Consider the following 16,805-nt stretch of genomic DNA (forward strand, 5'->3'; position numbering starts at 1 on the left):
TACCTCCAGCTTCCTCCTGTCCTTGGCAGGCAGTTCTAGAGAGAAGCAGAAGCAAACCATGCTGATGCCAAGCCTGCTGTGCTACCGATAAACAGGAGAGCTTGGTTCTTGTCTCACGGAATCGAAGAATGAATCTCGCGGACAAAGGAGAGTGAGTAAAGGGGTAGAAGTTTATTAAGCAAAGATACAGAGAAAGCTGTCAGGAGTGAGGGGGTCCTGACAGGGTTGTCACTGAGGCTTGTAGGGTTGAGTCTTTTATTGAGAACCAACCAGGGAACCCAAATCCTTTTAACATATCTACTGATACCACCATAGTGAGTGGGTAACATCTTTAATGGCTTATTTCCTTTTTTAGGGTCCCGTAATTCTTATTGGCCACAAGTAACCGTCTCTGGCACCTGGGACAGGGTGGTCTGGCTTTAGCTCTGGTTTTCTTTCATCTCCACATTTTTGGGATTTTTGTGAGACTGATTTCATGGCCCCCTACCTAGCCCCATTTGTCCCTAACTCATTATCACTGTTCTCAGGGCCTGGAATGCTCCCCTCTCTATTCTTTCCATTCTCTGCTCAAGCATCACCTCCTTCCTGACCACCTTGCCTAAAAGGTCCTCCCTTGTTCCCTCCAGTCCTGGTCCCTGGTCTATTATTCATCATTTTCCCTATATGGAGCTCTCATGCTTGAGTGCGTAGGTTCCACAAAGGCGGAGCCTGCCATGGTTGTTTTCCAAGGTGTCCACAAATGGGCTGACAAAACGACAGGTGTCTTCCCACCCACTGGTTGGATGACCCATGCAACCCAGAGGAGAGGGGTGGAGAACACCTCTGGCAGCACCTCCTACAGCTTCCGCAAGGGCTCAACAGCTTGGGTGCTGAAAGCCTCAGCCCTCCTTAGTGAGGACAGGCTTCTAGATCAGAGCCGGGCCAGCCAACGGGTGGAGCAGGAACCCTGCGAATGCGAGAATGCGGTGCTGCTCCACTTTCACACATTCCTCGTCTTGCAGGAACAGTTTGAGCAATCCCGAGAAGACTTCGCCCATCAACTAGGGACACCTACTTTGTGATTGGGATCCTTAAGAACAGGCTGTGATGGTGCAAGGCAGCGGGGGAGGGCTGGCGGCAGTGCCCTTCCCCATCATGTGCTCCCCGTGGGGAGGCCGCCGAGCTAGCCGGTATTGGGTTCAGGATAAGCTCACACCCACAGTGGTGGCTGCTGAAGCTCCAGCATGGTCTAGGGTCTCGAGTGTGTCAAAGCCATTGTCACTTTGTGCTGTTGTAGCCCCAGAATGACCCGTGTGCCCCAAACAGATCCCAGCCTGATGCAGGAGTGCCTTTCCATGCTGTCTTGAATACTTTTTTTTTTTTTTTTTTTTTTTTTTTTAGCAAAAACCAGTTTGCATTTCTTAAAAGGGAGTTTTGGTTTCATTTCTGTTATGCTAGGGCAAAAACAGAGCTCTAATTCTTGACAACAAATTCTTAGTCATGGGGGAGGGGGCAAGGGTTTTGAGTATAAGCCACAGGAGAATAATTGGGCAGGGAAGAAAAGTGAAAACAACAAAACGCTAGTTTTGTTTTCAGCCAGGCTTCCCTGAGTAATATTTGGAACTGTTATGCAGGCAAGATTCAGTAAATTCAGTAACTTGCTAGGAACTCAGTATCTTTGTTGTCTGCTGGGTCCTGACTTCCCAGACCCTTAATCAATCCCTGCCTTTCGGAGGTGTTAGCGGGGAAAGCAGTGTTGCCTTTTCTCCTTCTGGCTCTCGGTTCCCTGGAGCAAGTGCCCTATCTCATCCAGGCAGCAAACTCTCAAAGGTCTGATTTTGTGCAGCCCGTTGGGATTGTAATTTGAGTGAGGCACGGTCCCCAGGAAAGCCTTGCAGCCCCAAGGCGGGGGAGGGGGGACATGAGCTCGGGCTCCTCCCGCGAGCTAGTGAGGAAGTCAGTTTCTGGCCTCACTCCAGCCCAGTTCCATGACAATTTGCATTTGAAAGAGATCACCAGGTGATACACCTGCACTTTAAAGGTTTGGTTGCAAAAAGGTAGAAATAGGTGATTTCGGGCATTAACGGCTAGGGAAGTGAAAGTATCCTATCCCTTCCACTGTAGTTAGTAGGGTGTGCTGCTTAGTTCCTTCTGCTGCAGCCCTGTTGCCAGTGCTTACGGACCTGAATGTTCCTACCTCTGAGTCGGCTTTTAAAGGGGAGATTCAGCGCAGGGAAAGGCGCCCTTAAATCAGCCGCTTGAAATGAGAGCTGGCCCTGCCCGCGACTTAGTCTCCTCCGTGGACCAGAGCTGCCTACCTGTGATTTTCGGCACCACCGTTTACAAAAGGAAACGATTTCTAGTCTCACTTCATGCTGGAAACTGGAGCTTCTAGCTTTTTCTACAATAGACTGGGCTTGGCCGAAAAACGGCACGGAACTTGGAAATAAAGCAGTCAGGGATTTAAGTGGGGCCCGTCGGCTCCTTTTAGCAAATCTTATGCTAAAAGGGGGCAAAGATATAAGTGCTAGATTTCAGAAACAGTGCCGAAGCAGCCAGGGTATTGTTGGCAACGAATGATTAAGCTCCCAAAGTTTGTACTGGAGACAAAAAAAAAAAAAAAAAAAAAAACAAACCACAAACTTTTGTGTGTATACTGAAACTCTGTGTTCAGCTTTTATTTATAAACAAGAGGTCTATGCCCATGTTCCTTAAAGATTTTTGTTGTTGTTGTTTATGATAGACACAGAGAGAGAGAGGCAGAGACACAGGCAGAGAGATAAGCAGGCTCCATACCAGGAGCCCAATGTGGGACTCGACCCTGGGACCCCAGGATCGCGCACTCGGCCAAAAGCAGGCGCTAAACCGCTGAGCCACCCAGGGATCCCCTAGGCCCATGTTCTTTAACTCAATGCAGTGAACGGTTCCGTTCTGTACCAACTATTTATGGTCCTCTACGTCCAGCGTGAGGTAGCCAAGGCACAGGGCAGCATAGGGTTCGTCTGTTCAAACCCACCTGGCTCCTAGGAGAGAAACTTCAATGACCTCGACTTTCACACAAAAAATAGATAGAGGCAAATCCTATGTATACTTGAAGAAATGTGAATATGAGTCCATCAAGTTACTCCACAAAAGCTGCTGGTATTCGTGCGGCTCTAAGTTTATTTTACGAGCTTCAATCAAACATAGCCAGTATACTGGTCTCTTGAGAGTTTGCAGGCAAATAAATTATACAGCGGGGTGGCAGGGGGTGGCGGGGGGGTGGTGTAAAGTTCAGTGGCATTTCCGGATAGTGTCTGCAGGTGCTACAAGGGTCTCTGAACCTCTGCTGCTGACTTGGACTTCTGGTCATCGCGTCCACACGGTGCACAAAGGAGCCCTTTTTCCAGACGTCCTCCGGCTTCAAGGATGAGAAGCTCGTCCCCCGAGGATCCTCATCCCCTCTGGGGAAGGAAACTAAACTCGACAGGAGGGAAACCCCAAAGCCAACCTGACCCGAGCGTCCCGTCCGAGCAGCCTCGCGTGGCCCCAGGCGGGGATCAGCCTCCAAAGCGGTTACGGGCACGCGTCCGGGGTCCGACTACAGGTCGGAGTCGCAGGGCGGCGGGGCGGCGGCGGGCGGCGGGCGCGGCATGGGGAAGCCGGCTCCGGGCCGGCGGGGCAGGTGCGGGCCGGGCCAGTCGACGTGCACGGTGCTGATGCTGCCGATGGTGCTGATGCTGCCGCCGCCGCGCCGCGCGGCCCCGGGGGGCTGCTTGCGGCGGCGGCGGCGGAGCTCGGCGCACACGGGCGCGAGGCTGAGCGCCAGCGAGGAGCCGCCCAGCAGCAGCAGGCAGCTGCCCAGGTAGCCCAGCACCAGGCTGTAGCCGGCGTGCACCGTGGCCGGGCTGGCGTCGGCGGGCAGGACGGCGCGGTCCGCCAGGCGGTGGGTGTACCAGGACACCGGCGCGAGCCCGAGCAGGCCGGCGGCGCCCAGCGCCACGCCCGAGAGGCCGGCCAGCGCCGAGCGCGGCTCCTCCCGCCAGCAGCGCACGCCGAGCGCCGCCAGCAGCAGCCCCAGGGCCGCGGCGGCCAGCGACGAGAGCATGAGGGCCCGCGCGGCGCGCACCGGCGCCGCCTCCAGGTAGCCCCAGCGGTCGGGCTGGCCGCACTGGCGCTCGCGGCTGCTCTGCTCGCGGCACAGGTCCCACAGGCCCTGGTACAGCTCCACGTCCACCGGCTGGTCGACGAAGCCCTTCACCAGCCGCCAGCCGGGCGTCAGCGTGGCCGTCAGGTTGAGCAGCAGCCCGCAGGGCGCGAGCACCAGGCCCAGCGTCATCACCGCCGGCGTCCGCATCCCCGCGCCCCGCGCACCTGCCGCCCCGGCCCGGCCCGGCCCGGCCCCCGCCTCCTCCGCGCCACCGAAACCCGCGCGCGGGCGGGTGACACCGAAACCGCGGCCGCCCGGTGGGAGGGGCGCGGGCCCGGGCGCCGCCGGCCTGCGGAGGTCGCTCCGCCCCCGCTCGTGGCGCGGCTCCGCGGCGGGCGGGCCCGGGGGTGGGGGGCGGCGCCGGCTCTGCCCCGTCCCGGCGCCTCCCGGGTGGGGTGCGGGCCCCCGCTGCGCCCCTGGGTCCCCGTCGGGGCGCGGCCCGGGAGCGCACCTCGTTGCTTAAGGATTCGTCGAGGTTCGGGCCGACTCCGAAGAATCAGAGGGAGTGTGTTTCTGGCATGCGGGCCAGAGGATGTTATTTTTATTTTTTTTAATATTTATTTATTCATCTGTGTGTGTGAGAGAGAGAGAGAGAGGCAGAGACACAGGAGGAGGGAGAAGCAGCTCCATGCCGGGAGCCCGACGCGGGACTCGATCCCGGGCCTCCAGGACCGCGCCCCTGGCCAAAGGCAGGCGCCAAACCGCTGAGCCACCCAGGGATCCCCATATTTTTATTTTTATTATCCCCGTAGAAGATTTTGAAGAGGCCAAACAAGGGAAGGCTCTTACTGGGTGTCGTGTCTGGCGCACTCTCCAGTTGTATTTAGCCGTATAGGGTCCCGTGTCTGTTCGTTGTCTTTGAGCTACTTTCTACCTCTGTGAATCTGTAGAAAGCCTCTTAGAACCGCCGATGGATTTTGTTCAAAGAAATGCAAAGGAGAAGGGCATCTGGGTGGCTCCGCGGTTGAGCGTCTTTGGCTCAGGTCGTGATCCTGGGGTCCTGGATTCGAGTCTTGCGTCACCTCCCCCCTCCCCACCCTCCACAGGGAGGCTGCTTCTCCCTCTGCCCATGTCTCTCCCTCTCCTTCTGTGTCTCTCATGAATAAACAAATAAAATCTTTAGGAAGGAAGGAAAGAAGGAAGAAATGCAGAGGAGGGGATCCTGGGTGGCTCAGTGGGTTGGGCATCCCACTCCTGATTTCCCCTGAGGTGGTGATCTCCGGATATGGGATCAACCCCGGCCTGGGGCTCTGCACACCCAGCGGGGAATCTGCTTGGGATTCTTGCTCCCTCTCTCTCTGCCCCTCCCCCTTACATTCCCTTCCTTGTTTCTCTCTAAAATAAATGAATAAATCTAAAAAAATAAAAAAGGAAACACAAATGAGTTTGAGTCAGTAAAACCTAAATGATTATTGACCAATGGATACAGACCAATTTGACATTGATTTGTAAAGTTTTTTACCTGTTAACCTGTAAATGTGTTCTTTGCATTCTTCTTTGACCTGGTTGTAACATCATCCTTGTTCCTTGCTTGATAATGAGTTAAATAAAACCTTTGAAACAAGTTCATTTTATACTTGTGTGAGTCATGACTTTAATTTTTCTAAAAAATGATTCTCAACAATGTTTTTCTCATTTTCCGTATTTCTTACAATGGAAGTGTATTACCTTTGACCAATTATGGTTAAAATTAAAACTATTTCTAAAAAGCAAAGTTAAATGTTGATTTGAAGTGATTTTGAACAATCTAGAGTAGATAATAACCATATAAAGGAATCACTACCTTTGTCTCTAAAAACATTTTTTTTTAATTGTGGTAAAATCCACATGACGTGGAATTGACTATCTTAACCATTTTTAAGTATATAGCCCATTGGCATTAAGCACATTCATACTGTTGTGTTACCATCACCATCATCCATTTCTCGAACTTTATCTTCCCAAATTGAAACTGTACCCACTGACCAACCAATAACTCCCTGTTCCACCACCACTCTTCATGCTTCTAGCCCCTGCTAACCACCATTTAACCCTTCTGTCTCTACGAATTTGAGTACTGGGGATACTTCATATAAATGAAGTCATACAGTATTTATGAGGCTTATTTCACTTAGATAATGTCCTCTAGGTTCATGTATGTAGCATGTGCCAGAACTTCCTTTTTTTTAAAATTTTTAAAAAGACTGTATTTATTTATTCATGAGAGAGAGAGAGAGAGAGAGAGAGAAGCAGGCTCCATGCAGGGAGCCTGATGTGGGACTCGATTCTGGGACTCCAGGATCACACCCGGCTGCAGGCAGCACTAAACTGCTACACCACCGAGGCTGCCCAATTTCCTTCCATTGTATGGCTGATGATATTCCACTGTATGTATACACCACATTTTGTTTAGCCATCCATCCTTTGATGCACACTTTGATTGCTCTCACCTTCTGAGTTACTCTATGGGTGATTAGATGACATTTCAGGGCCTTGAATCAAAAAGTCATGCTCTAGAAGCAAAGTCTACAGGCTTCAGCCACAATACCTGTTACTCTTTCACTGGTGACGTCATTCCTGTCTGAGATTTGTGGTTTGGCTAGAAATACCAGCAAGATGTTCTTGCCCCTCTAGGATCAGAGTATTAGAATCTAGACACCTGATGCATGCAAGAACAACACCCCAGCCTTTGATTTATAAATCACTGTGTGTTTAGAGGCTGCCAGAGAAGTCCATCTCTCTTGACCTCAGCCAGAGGGTTAGCTAATCCTGCTACGGAATATTGCCTCCAGTGAACTCTCCTGACAGATGCCACATAGACAGAGAGAACTGAGACTTCGTCAAATTTACAGAACAGATAGAAAAACTGCTTTTGCGCCTGCTTGCTAAAAAATGAGTGGTTGTGTTCTGGAGTTTGACCTAAGACACTCTCTGAGACTGAGTATTGGAAGTTACTGACCTGTATATTTTTAAATGAGGTATAAATGACATACGATGTAGTGCACACATTAAATCTGCTAAGTTTTGATATACATATAACACCTGTGAACGGATTACCGTAATCAAGATGGTCGTAAACACATCCATTCCCCACAGCAGTTTCTTTCTGTCCTTGGAAATCCTCCCTGTCATCTGCCCCTGCCACTCCCTAACCCCAGGCAACCACTGATCTTCTTTCTGTCAGCATAGATTGGTTTTGCATTTTCTAGACTTTTGTATTAAGTGGAGTCTAGCAATTTAGACTGCATACAAAGGACTATTAGCTTGTCCCCCCTCGGCCCAGCAGCTCCCTCATTGGTCTGAACTCAAGATCACCTGGGGCCGGCACTTAGGGAAAACACAGATTGCCATTGAATGGGATTCCCCAGGGCATTGTGATGGAATTTGTGTTTACAAGCCCCCAGCGGATTCTTAGGTTTAGGGAAGTATAGAACACAAAGCCAGAGTGGCCAAAACCAACTGAAATCCCCTTCAGGTCTGAGAGGACATTTTTGCTTTTGAATGCATTTCACCGCTTTATCTCTAACTTTACTGTTGTTTAGAACAGCAGAGAGACTTCAGAAAGACTTTAAGGGACCTGAATCATTTAGAGTCCCTTGTGGAATGAATGAATCCCAGGCAGTGTGACCTGGGAGGGGGACGTGAATCTGCTCTGCGTCCTAAATCTGCCTCCTGCCCTTGGACTTCTTCTTTTTTGTCTCTACCTAAGCCCATGACATGCTATCATCTTTCCCCTAAATTGACTTTGAACTGGTTTCCTACACTCATGCTTTCTTTTTCCATTTCTCTTAGCCACACAGGCCCTCAGAACTGACATTGTAAAGTTGAAACTGAATCTTGTGCCTACACCAACCCTCCCCTTAAAAAAAAAAATTTTTTTTTTGAGAGAGAGTTAACATGTGTTGGTGGGGGGGGGCATGCAGAGGAAGAGGGGGAGAGAGAGAATTTTAAGCAGGCTTCACTCCCTGTGTGGAGCCTGACTTAGGGCTTGATCTCACTTCCCTGAGATCATGACCTGAGCTGAAATCAAGGGTTGGAGGCCCAACCGACTGAGCCACCCAGGTGCCCCCTACATGAACACCTTTTAAGCCATCTACAGCCCAACCCCAGCTCCCACTCTGGCCCATCACCCCTCCCCCCTCTTCCTCATACCACTTCCCCCAAAACTTGGATTTTTTTTTCTCATCTTTTTCAAAGTGTTGTGTTCCCTTTTGTGCCTAGATCTTTGCATAAGCTGTTTCTTTTCCTAGAGTCCTGCTTGCCCTTTCCTGACCCCAAGGCACCCTTCAGGTCTTTGCTTAAATACTATTTTCTCTGGGAGAGCTTCTCAATCTCCAGGATGGGATTGACTTTTCCTGTTGGGTCCTGCCATACACTCTCTCCTGCTAGAGACCTGCCACATTTCCTCATTCCTTGAACCACCTGGTTGTCCAGCTAGGGCAGGGGTAACCTTTGCCTTGTTCTGCTGAGCCCTGAAATCCATCTTAGGGCCTGGCTGCAGTAGCCACTCAACAAATCAATTGTATTTCCTTCTGCCCTGCATTCTTGCACACAGGATCCACAGGCTTCTCTTACAGGTGACTACCTGGCGAAAACAGGTTGCTAATGTGTCTCAGTAAACAAATTTGCTTGTCTGTTGTATGAACGCTTACTTTTCGTTAGCATAGAAAACAATGAAATATGGGATAGCTCCAGATATTCATGACAAAGAAGTGTAGCCCTGTGGGGGTAACGTTCTGTGGTAGAAAAGGAGAGAAATGATGGCAGTAAGGGTAGCATCTGAGTGTGTAGACCTGGGCTCTTTGTGCTATGGGCTTCCAAGTTCATTGTAAGGTGAATGAGAAGAAAGCACGACTCCTGGTGTGGCAGAAATGAATTATGGCTGAGATTAGCACCCGTCAGTGGAAGCTGATCCCCAGGCCCTGTAAGAGCTTTCTTTTCTGAAGACGGGTCTTATGATAAGACAAGAATCTACTCAGGTTGCCCTAGGTTTCCAGATGAATAGTGAGCTCCTAGCCACTCATTCTACAGGGAGTGAAGCCAAGTCCTCTGTTAGCCCTCCCAGGCTGGGTCACAGAGAACACCTGGTACACAATTCCAATCTTCTGCAGTGACTTGATCTTGGAAGTCATGTTGCAAACTTTGGGAGGCCGAGAGGGGCCCACCAGATCAGCGTGCTGCAAGGTCCTTTCCTTTTACTCTCCACAGATGAAGGCCCTAAACACTGATGCTAGTCTTCCAAAGGCAAATTCAATAGGTTATAAAATTAAAAATAAATGATAAAGAATTACACTCTAATCATTATTTTATTTTTTTCGTTATTTTAAAATAGTGTGAAAACAGCCTGAATTGAACTAAGTCCCTTCAATATAGCTTCCCTTCAATAGTCCCTTCAAGCTTTCCTTGTTGGCAAGTAGCCCAACAGCTCTTTCTCTAGCCTTTGTGCTTAATATTGTAAAAAAGAAAAAAAGAAAAAAATATATATATAACTTTTGATATCTAATTTTTTCTTAATTTCTTGGTGCAAAATGGTGGTTTTATTAAAGCCTGGGGACAGGACCCATGAGCAGGAGGAGCTGCCCTGGGCCTGTGAGGGTTGGGTGATTATATGCCCAGGAGTTGAGGGGAGTAAGGAAAAGGGAGATTCCAAAAGGATTTTCATAGGCTCAAGAGGACCTACAAGATACTGGAGGCCTTGTCATTGTCAAGTTAAAGATTGTTTTTCCCTCTAGCAAGGCATTAAGACAATTGGAAGCTTCCTGAAGAATGTCACACATTTCCCACCCCCTGGAGGGGGGTGTCTTTGTGGGATATCAGCTGTGCTTTGTCCTCAGCTAACCCTGCTCCCTCATCATTTTCCCCCTGAACAATTTTGACCCTTAAATCCTCAAGGTTGTTGAAGGTGGAAGGTCTCATCTCTAACTTCCTCCTGCTAAGTAGGGACATAAAGATGTCCCCACCTATGGGTCTATATTGGTCAGTTGGGAAACATATCAGGGAGTTATAAAAAGGAGAAGGCAGCTGAATCCAACGAGGACAACACATGAACCTCCTTCAGAAGATAGGATCATGAGCTGGAAGTTATGGCAGTGAAGGAATCTCCGCAGGTAGGCAGGGAGACACCAGAAATAACAAAATGAAAGTGAATATTATAATGAGAAAGTGAAGACCTTTGACAGTTGACCTTTGATAATTTTCCTCCAGTCCAGAAGTTTAAAGCAATCACTAAAGAGAGATTATCTTAAAGCACCAGTTTGAGTATTCATGTTAAGTAGAAACCCAGAAATATTTTGTGGTAATCTGGAATGTATATAACAGCATTATGGGTCTTTTTTATTTTTTTTATTTTTTTTTTATGATAGTATAAGTTCTACCTTGTGCAACAGTTAAAACTTTTAATGCCATTCTATTTTGTAAAACTGCTTTACGCATTTGTGTTACTTTAGTATTCAGTAGAGAAATTCTACATTGAGTGTCATTTAGGGCTTTGACCCTGTATTATTAAGAGGTTCTATGTTCCAAACAACATCCTCTGGTCTCAAAGAGGGAACCAATGGATGCTAGGTGGTCATAACAATGAAACACAAAAACATGTTCAAAGTTGTTTTAAATTTGGAAGGTTGCCTGGGTTGGTAATGGTAATGATACATCTGTGCATCCAGGCAAAGCCCAGAGTATAGTGGCCTATCCAGCCATGACCTATGAAAGCCATGGCCACGAATTAGAGTGATATAGCCAGTGGGTCATCCATTATCTCCGTTAAGTCCATAGTTAACCCTAGAGTGGGGTATGTTCTGGCTTTCAGGGAACTGATTGCCATCCCAGCCACAGAGAATTGGTTAGAGTGCTAGCTGAGTTATACAATTGTTGAGGAATCAGTCCTTTTTTTTTTTCTTTTTAAAAATTGTATGCCCATGGGGCCTTATTATTATCCCCACAGAATAAAAAGCATAAAGATCATCTATACATGAGCTATTGTGTAGAAATAGAAAAGCTATTTCTCTGAAGTTTATCTCAAGTTGCCTAGATTAGGTAAACACTTGAAGACAATCAGAAATAGAATTTTACATTCACAAAGGTGTTACTGAAAAACAATTTTTCTCTCTAAAATAAGCCTCATTTCCAGAGATAATCAAATTAAGACCAGTTTGTGAAACAATTCCAATTTTGACAAACTCGCCCTAATTATTGACGTAAACTCAGCAAGAATGATTGATCATATAAATCCTTCTAGAATCTGCTTTGCTGAAACTTTTTTATAAGGAATCTCTAGGTTGAACTTTTGGTAGCCTCTTCAGGTCAGAAACCAAGCCAAGTACTTGCCCATCAGACATGCCTACAATACCTGTAGGTTTGGGCAGATTTCTCTTCACGAGGTCCCCAAGGTATCCTGAGGTTCCTGCACCTGCCAGGAAGTGACATTCTTTACTCACTTGGTGAGGCTGCTGGTAACTCCATCAGCAAGGCATCGGGCTAACATTTCCAAGTGGCCTATAGCTCCAGGTTTCATAAGGTCAACCTTAGTTCCTTAAAGCTGTTTGGTCATATCCAAGTCTATGCATGTCTCTCAATATGACATTCCAGTCAAACTTTGGGTAAAATAACCAATATTTCCAATGGTGTTGTGTTACAAGAACAGATTCTTATTGAACTTATGCAAATGACCATGATTGCCATGGAAGAAAGAATACTCTTTGAGATAACTTTTAAATTCCGGAGGGTTCATGTAGAGAGAAAAGTTAAATGCTTTAATTTACTTACAAATGAATACTTTATCATATTTCTGTAAATCAGCTATCTTAAGAGAAAGCTTTAACCTGGGAGAGTAAACAGAACCAGCGGTGGTTCAAACCAGGAGTTACAAAACTATCATCCTCTTGGTTTTAGTCACATGTTACTATTCTTGTTTAGTTTGAATGCAACTTTAGTTAGTTCTGGATATTTTTACCCATTTTAATTTTGACCTAGAAGATCTCAAGAACTTGTATTTGTCCTAAAGATACTTTATATGAATCTTGAAGATGAAACTCATTTTGTAAGAGAGTAAGAACAATTATAAATGACAAGACTCAAAAATGGACATGGTTCAGGACACCTGGGTGGCTCAGTGGTTGAACATCTGGCTTCTGCTCAGGTTGTGATCCCAGGATCCAGGATTGAGTCCTGCATCGGGCTCCCTGTGAGGAGCCTGCTTCTCCCTCTGCCTATGTCTCTGCCTCTCTCTCTCTCAGTCTGTGTCTCTCATGAATAAATACATTTTAAAAATCTTTAAAAAAAAAAAAAAAGGACATGGTTAAAGATCTGAGATGTTACAACATAGCTGGCAAGGAAATCTACTTATTTCTGTGACACATAACACTTCAATGATCAAAATATCAAGTGATGACCTTATATTCAAACATATTAAAGCTTTAGGAATTACATATAACCTCTAGAATAGTTATAGCATTTACCCAAACATAACCTAAGACTTATTTAACAGTGTTTCCTGAGTAACTTAACAAACCAAATAAAAAGGCCTAGTGAATTAAAGAGACTTCATTTACAACTCAAATCTTGGGAAGTTTGTTAAAACCTCAGAAAGTTAGGGCAGCCTGGGTGGCTCAGCGGTTAGCACGGCCTTCAGCCTGCTTCCTGCCTGGAGCCTGCTTCTCCCTCGGCCTCTCACTGTCTCTCATGAATAAGTGGTTTATGTATACAATGGAATATTCCTCAGCCATTAGAAATGACAAATACCCACCATTTGCTTCAACGTGGATGGAACTGGAGGGTATTATGCTGAGTGAAGTAAGTCAGTCGGAGAAGGACAAACAGTGTATGTTCTCATTCATTTGGGGAATATAAATAATAGTGAAAGGGAATATAAGGGAAGGGAGAAGAAAGTGTGTGGGAAATATCAGAAAGGGAGACAGAACATGGAGACTCCTAACTCTGGGAAATGAACTAGGGGTGGTGGAAGGGGAGGAGGGCGGGGGGTGGGGGTGACTGGGTGATGGGCACTGAGGGGGGCACTTGACGGGATGAGCACTGGGTGTTATTCTGTATTTTGGCAAATTGAACACCAATAAAAAATAAATTTATTATTAAAAAAATAAGTAAATTTAAAAAAAACTTAGAAAGTTATATTTCCATTCCTTACTCTATCTTACATATAGCATTGCTTCCCTTATTTTCTTTGCAGTAAGAAGTCAAAAGCACAAACCTACATCCAGTAATCAATACTTTAGCACTATTTGCAAAAGACCTAGATAATCATCCAAGCAAAACTTCATAAAGTTTCAGGTTACCAGACTTTGAAAGCTGTCTTAACAATTACTTATGAAAACTTTGAGACAGACAGTTAACCAGCATTTCAAGTTATCTTTTGCTAACAAATTGCAGAGGTAACGAGCTTATTTTGACCTTCAGCAAACCTTGGTAGAACAAAAGTTTCTCATTTAATGCTGGTAACTTTAAAGACAGGTCTACCTGGGCAGCCCCGGTGGCTCAGCAGTTTAGTGCTGCCTTCCGCCCCGGGCCTGATCCTAGAGACCCGGGAACGAGTCCCACGTTGGGCTCCCTGCATGGAGCCTGCTTCTCCCTCTGCCTGTGTCTCTGCCTCTTTCTCTCTGTGTCTCATGAGTAAATAAATAAAAAATCTTAAAAAAAAAAAAAAGGTCTACCTTAGACCATTTAAGTTACTTTGCATACCTATTTGTCTTCCATCAGGATCCTCCCCATTGTCCATTTTTACCGGAGACACTGGTGGGGAAATCTGGAGTGGGCGTTCTTAAGTCCAGGGGGTGCTCTTTTTTGCTCCTTGAGAGCCAGGGTAGGAGGGGCCAATGGTGCCAGAGGCACCAAAGATGGTCTAGAAGCCAGTTATGTAGGCCACACCCAAGGTGGTGCAGAAATGGGGAGGGGAAGGGAGGGGGCAGAAGAGGGGAAATACTGCCAGAAGACAGAGAAAGGGTTCCTGGTTCTAGAGCTCATCAGCTCCAGAGAGGAGCAGACACCATGTTTTCCCACCAGCAAGGGGGAATGGGCAGTCCACGTCAGGCCTGAGAAGACAGGGAATTTCCCTGAAACAAAGAGTGTCGGCAACCGCTTGGGAATATTCTTTAAAGTCCCCAACCCGAGGTAGACTAACCACCGTTAGTCTAATTATAGCCGTTAACCAGGGAAATGAGTGAGGGAGGAACCCCCATATCTATTAGGAGGAGGAACAGTGAGAGAAAGAGTCAGAGTCCACTTCGTCTGGGAGGGCCTGTATTTCCTCTAGCAACCTGAGTTTATTCGGAGGAGGCTTATTTAGGTCATTATTATCCAAAGTCAGGAAGGAGTTTACTAGCTGACACGTTGGGGCCACTTGCCCTGTTTCCTGCAGAAGAGATCTAATGGATAGATCCCACTGAGGCCATGCGGTGTTAGAGGAGTTCGGTCCTTTCCTAAATTTTGCAATCTGAATTGTCTCCAGTGGGTTAAAAGGCACCCCAAGGGAGAGTCCTTGGGGATTGAAGACAGGAGCTCCCATGCTCCTAGAGAAGAGTAAAGAAGGTCCATTACCAAAGAAAGACCCCCCGACTCCTGGGTGGTGTGCTACACGCAAGATATGTCAGAGGTTCTTAGTGTCAAAGCCACCTGAGGTGTCCCTCCGAACAAAATCGCAATGATCACCGCAGCTGTTAAAGGCCCCTGGAGGAGGGAGTCCTGCCCTCCCCCGTTTCCCCATCATAGCCTAGGGTACTGATGGGTGCTGGTGTAGGGACCGAAATCCTGTGCCTTGAAGATTGTGCCTGTGAAGGTCGTGCTGTGGAGGTCACACCTTATTTCATCTTACCTTGAAGGTAAAACCCACTGTCTTTAGCCCATAAAGAACAGTGGAAAAGTTTTACAAGGGGAAATTACTGGATTTTGTAGCTTAGGTAGTTAGTAGAGGACAATGACAGAAAACAGTAAAGATAGAAATCCGTCATGGTCTAAGCGACATTCCAACACATGTAGCCTCTACAGCCAACTTCCCTAGGAAACGGTCCCCAGGTGAGTTTAATTCAATCAGGTACTGGTTTCGGGGGGCTCCCAGCGGAGGTCTCATGGCCAGAAGTGGCTAGACCAGGGGTGTGGAGGGGATCACATTAGACCAATGAGGAGGAAACCTCACACGGGAATCTTCAGATCGACAGCCTGTCCTGGTGATTTAGGTGGCTGTCCCTTGCCCAAGACAGACAACTTTGTATGAGGACAGGAATTAAGAGAGGGCATCAAGTTTCTTACCATCCAGGCCAGGGTACTAGCTTCCAGGGAAAAGGCAGACTGTGTCCTCCCTATAGAGCAGCCACGGGCTAGAGGACCACAGCCTGAGCAATTGGCATGGGGTGTTCCAGTAAGACCAACTTCTCGAAGGCCCCTGGAATGAGAGTAAAGGAAGAGAAGAGGAAAGTACTCACCAAATTTGCACCGAAACTCAAGAGTCCAGATGTAAAGACTCAAAGCCCCACATTCGGGTGACAAATGATGAAGTTTTTGGAATATAGGTGAGGTCCAGTGCCAACGACCAAGAAAGAATTCTTGAGATGTCTTTGGTGCAAAATGGTGGTTTTATTAAAGTACTGGGACAGGACCCGTGGGCAAGAAGAGCTGCTGCCACTTTTGTTTATCTAATGTAAAGTAGCACCCAGTCAGCTGCCTAAGTTATTTTCTTGATGGAACTTATCACTACCAATATATATTTTTAATTATTTATTGATCTGTTTATAGCCTGTTTCTCCTACTGCATTGAATTCCAAACACTACCCACTTTGCTGGTCTTGTTTGTGGCTGTATCTTGGCACCAAGAATAGCACCCAGCTCAGAGTAGGCACTCAATTGTTGGAATATATAAATATGTCCTAAATTGATGAAAGAAGTTTTGTAAAATTTCCACACAATGACACATAAGGAAGTTACAGCGTACATAACTTTATTTTTTTAAGGATTTATTTATTCATTTTAGAGGGAGGAGGGGAAGAGGGAGAGAGAAAGAGAGAATCTCAAGCAGACACCCCACTGAGCGCAGAGCCCAATGCTGGATTCCATCTTACCACCCTGAGATCATGACCTGAGCTGAAATCTAGAGTCAGACACCTAATTGACTGAGCCATCCAGGCGACTCAGAGCATACATCATTTAAAAAAAAATTATGAATTTGACTATGTTGTGCAATTTATATAAGTGGAATTACACACTCTCTTTTCATGGCTGACTTCTCTTAGCATAATGTCCTCAAGGTCCATCCATGTTGTAGCATCTGTCAGAATTTTCTTTCTTTTTAAAGCTGAAGATTATTTCATTGTATGTGTATACCATATTTTGTTTATCCAGTCATCTGTCCATGGGCACTTGGGTTGCTTCCACTTTTTGGCTTTTGTGAATAATGCTTCTATGATGGTATATGGCTTCTAATTTACTACATTTCATTCTGTGTGGTGATTGCCTATCTAAAGCAAGAATTTATTTGCCATTCCCTCTTTACATATCAGAAGGTATCATGCCACTTAAAAAAAAACTTGCTTAAGTTTTATCTTCTAAAGGCTTCAAACCCTTCTTGCCTTAGCATCAGGCTGCTGCTGTACAAAAATGGGTCTGCATGGTGTGGGTGGGGCATTCCTGGGACCCAGTGGTTCCTGCGGCTTCACATAAA

At 46.7% G+C, this 16,805-nt stretch overlaps 1 protein-coding gene across 1 annotated transcript; it reads right to left on the reverse strand.

Moving 5' to 3' along the window:
- Positions 1-2,622: 2,622 nt before the first annotated feature.
- CLDN23 (claudin 23) lies at positions 2,623-4,349 on the reverse strand. The gene has a single exon (XM_038559234.1). It carries the CDS (start codon positions 4,313-4,315, stop codon positions 3,560-3,562), a length of 756 nt encoding a protein of 251 aa, XP_038415162.1. The 5' UTR covers positions 4,316-4,349; the 3' UTR covers positions 2,623-3,559.
- Positions 4,350-16,805: the final 12,456 nt, after the last annotated feature.

The sequence above is a fragment of the Canis lupus genome, chromosome 16 (assembly GCF_011100685.1).
Source record: "Canis lupus familiaris isolate Mischka breed German Shepherd chromosome 16, alternate assembly UU_Cfam_GSD_1.0, whole genome shotgun sequence".
NCBI lineage: Eukaryota > Metazoa > Chordata > Mammalia > Carnivora > Canidae > Canis > Canis lupus.

Bases quoted from the DNA above. Each gene is read 5' to 3' on its own strand.
- CLDN23 (XM_038559234.1), bottom strand. From the start codon at position 4,315: ATGCGGACGCCGGCGGTGATGACGCTGGGCCTGGTGCTCGCGCCCTGC.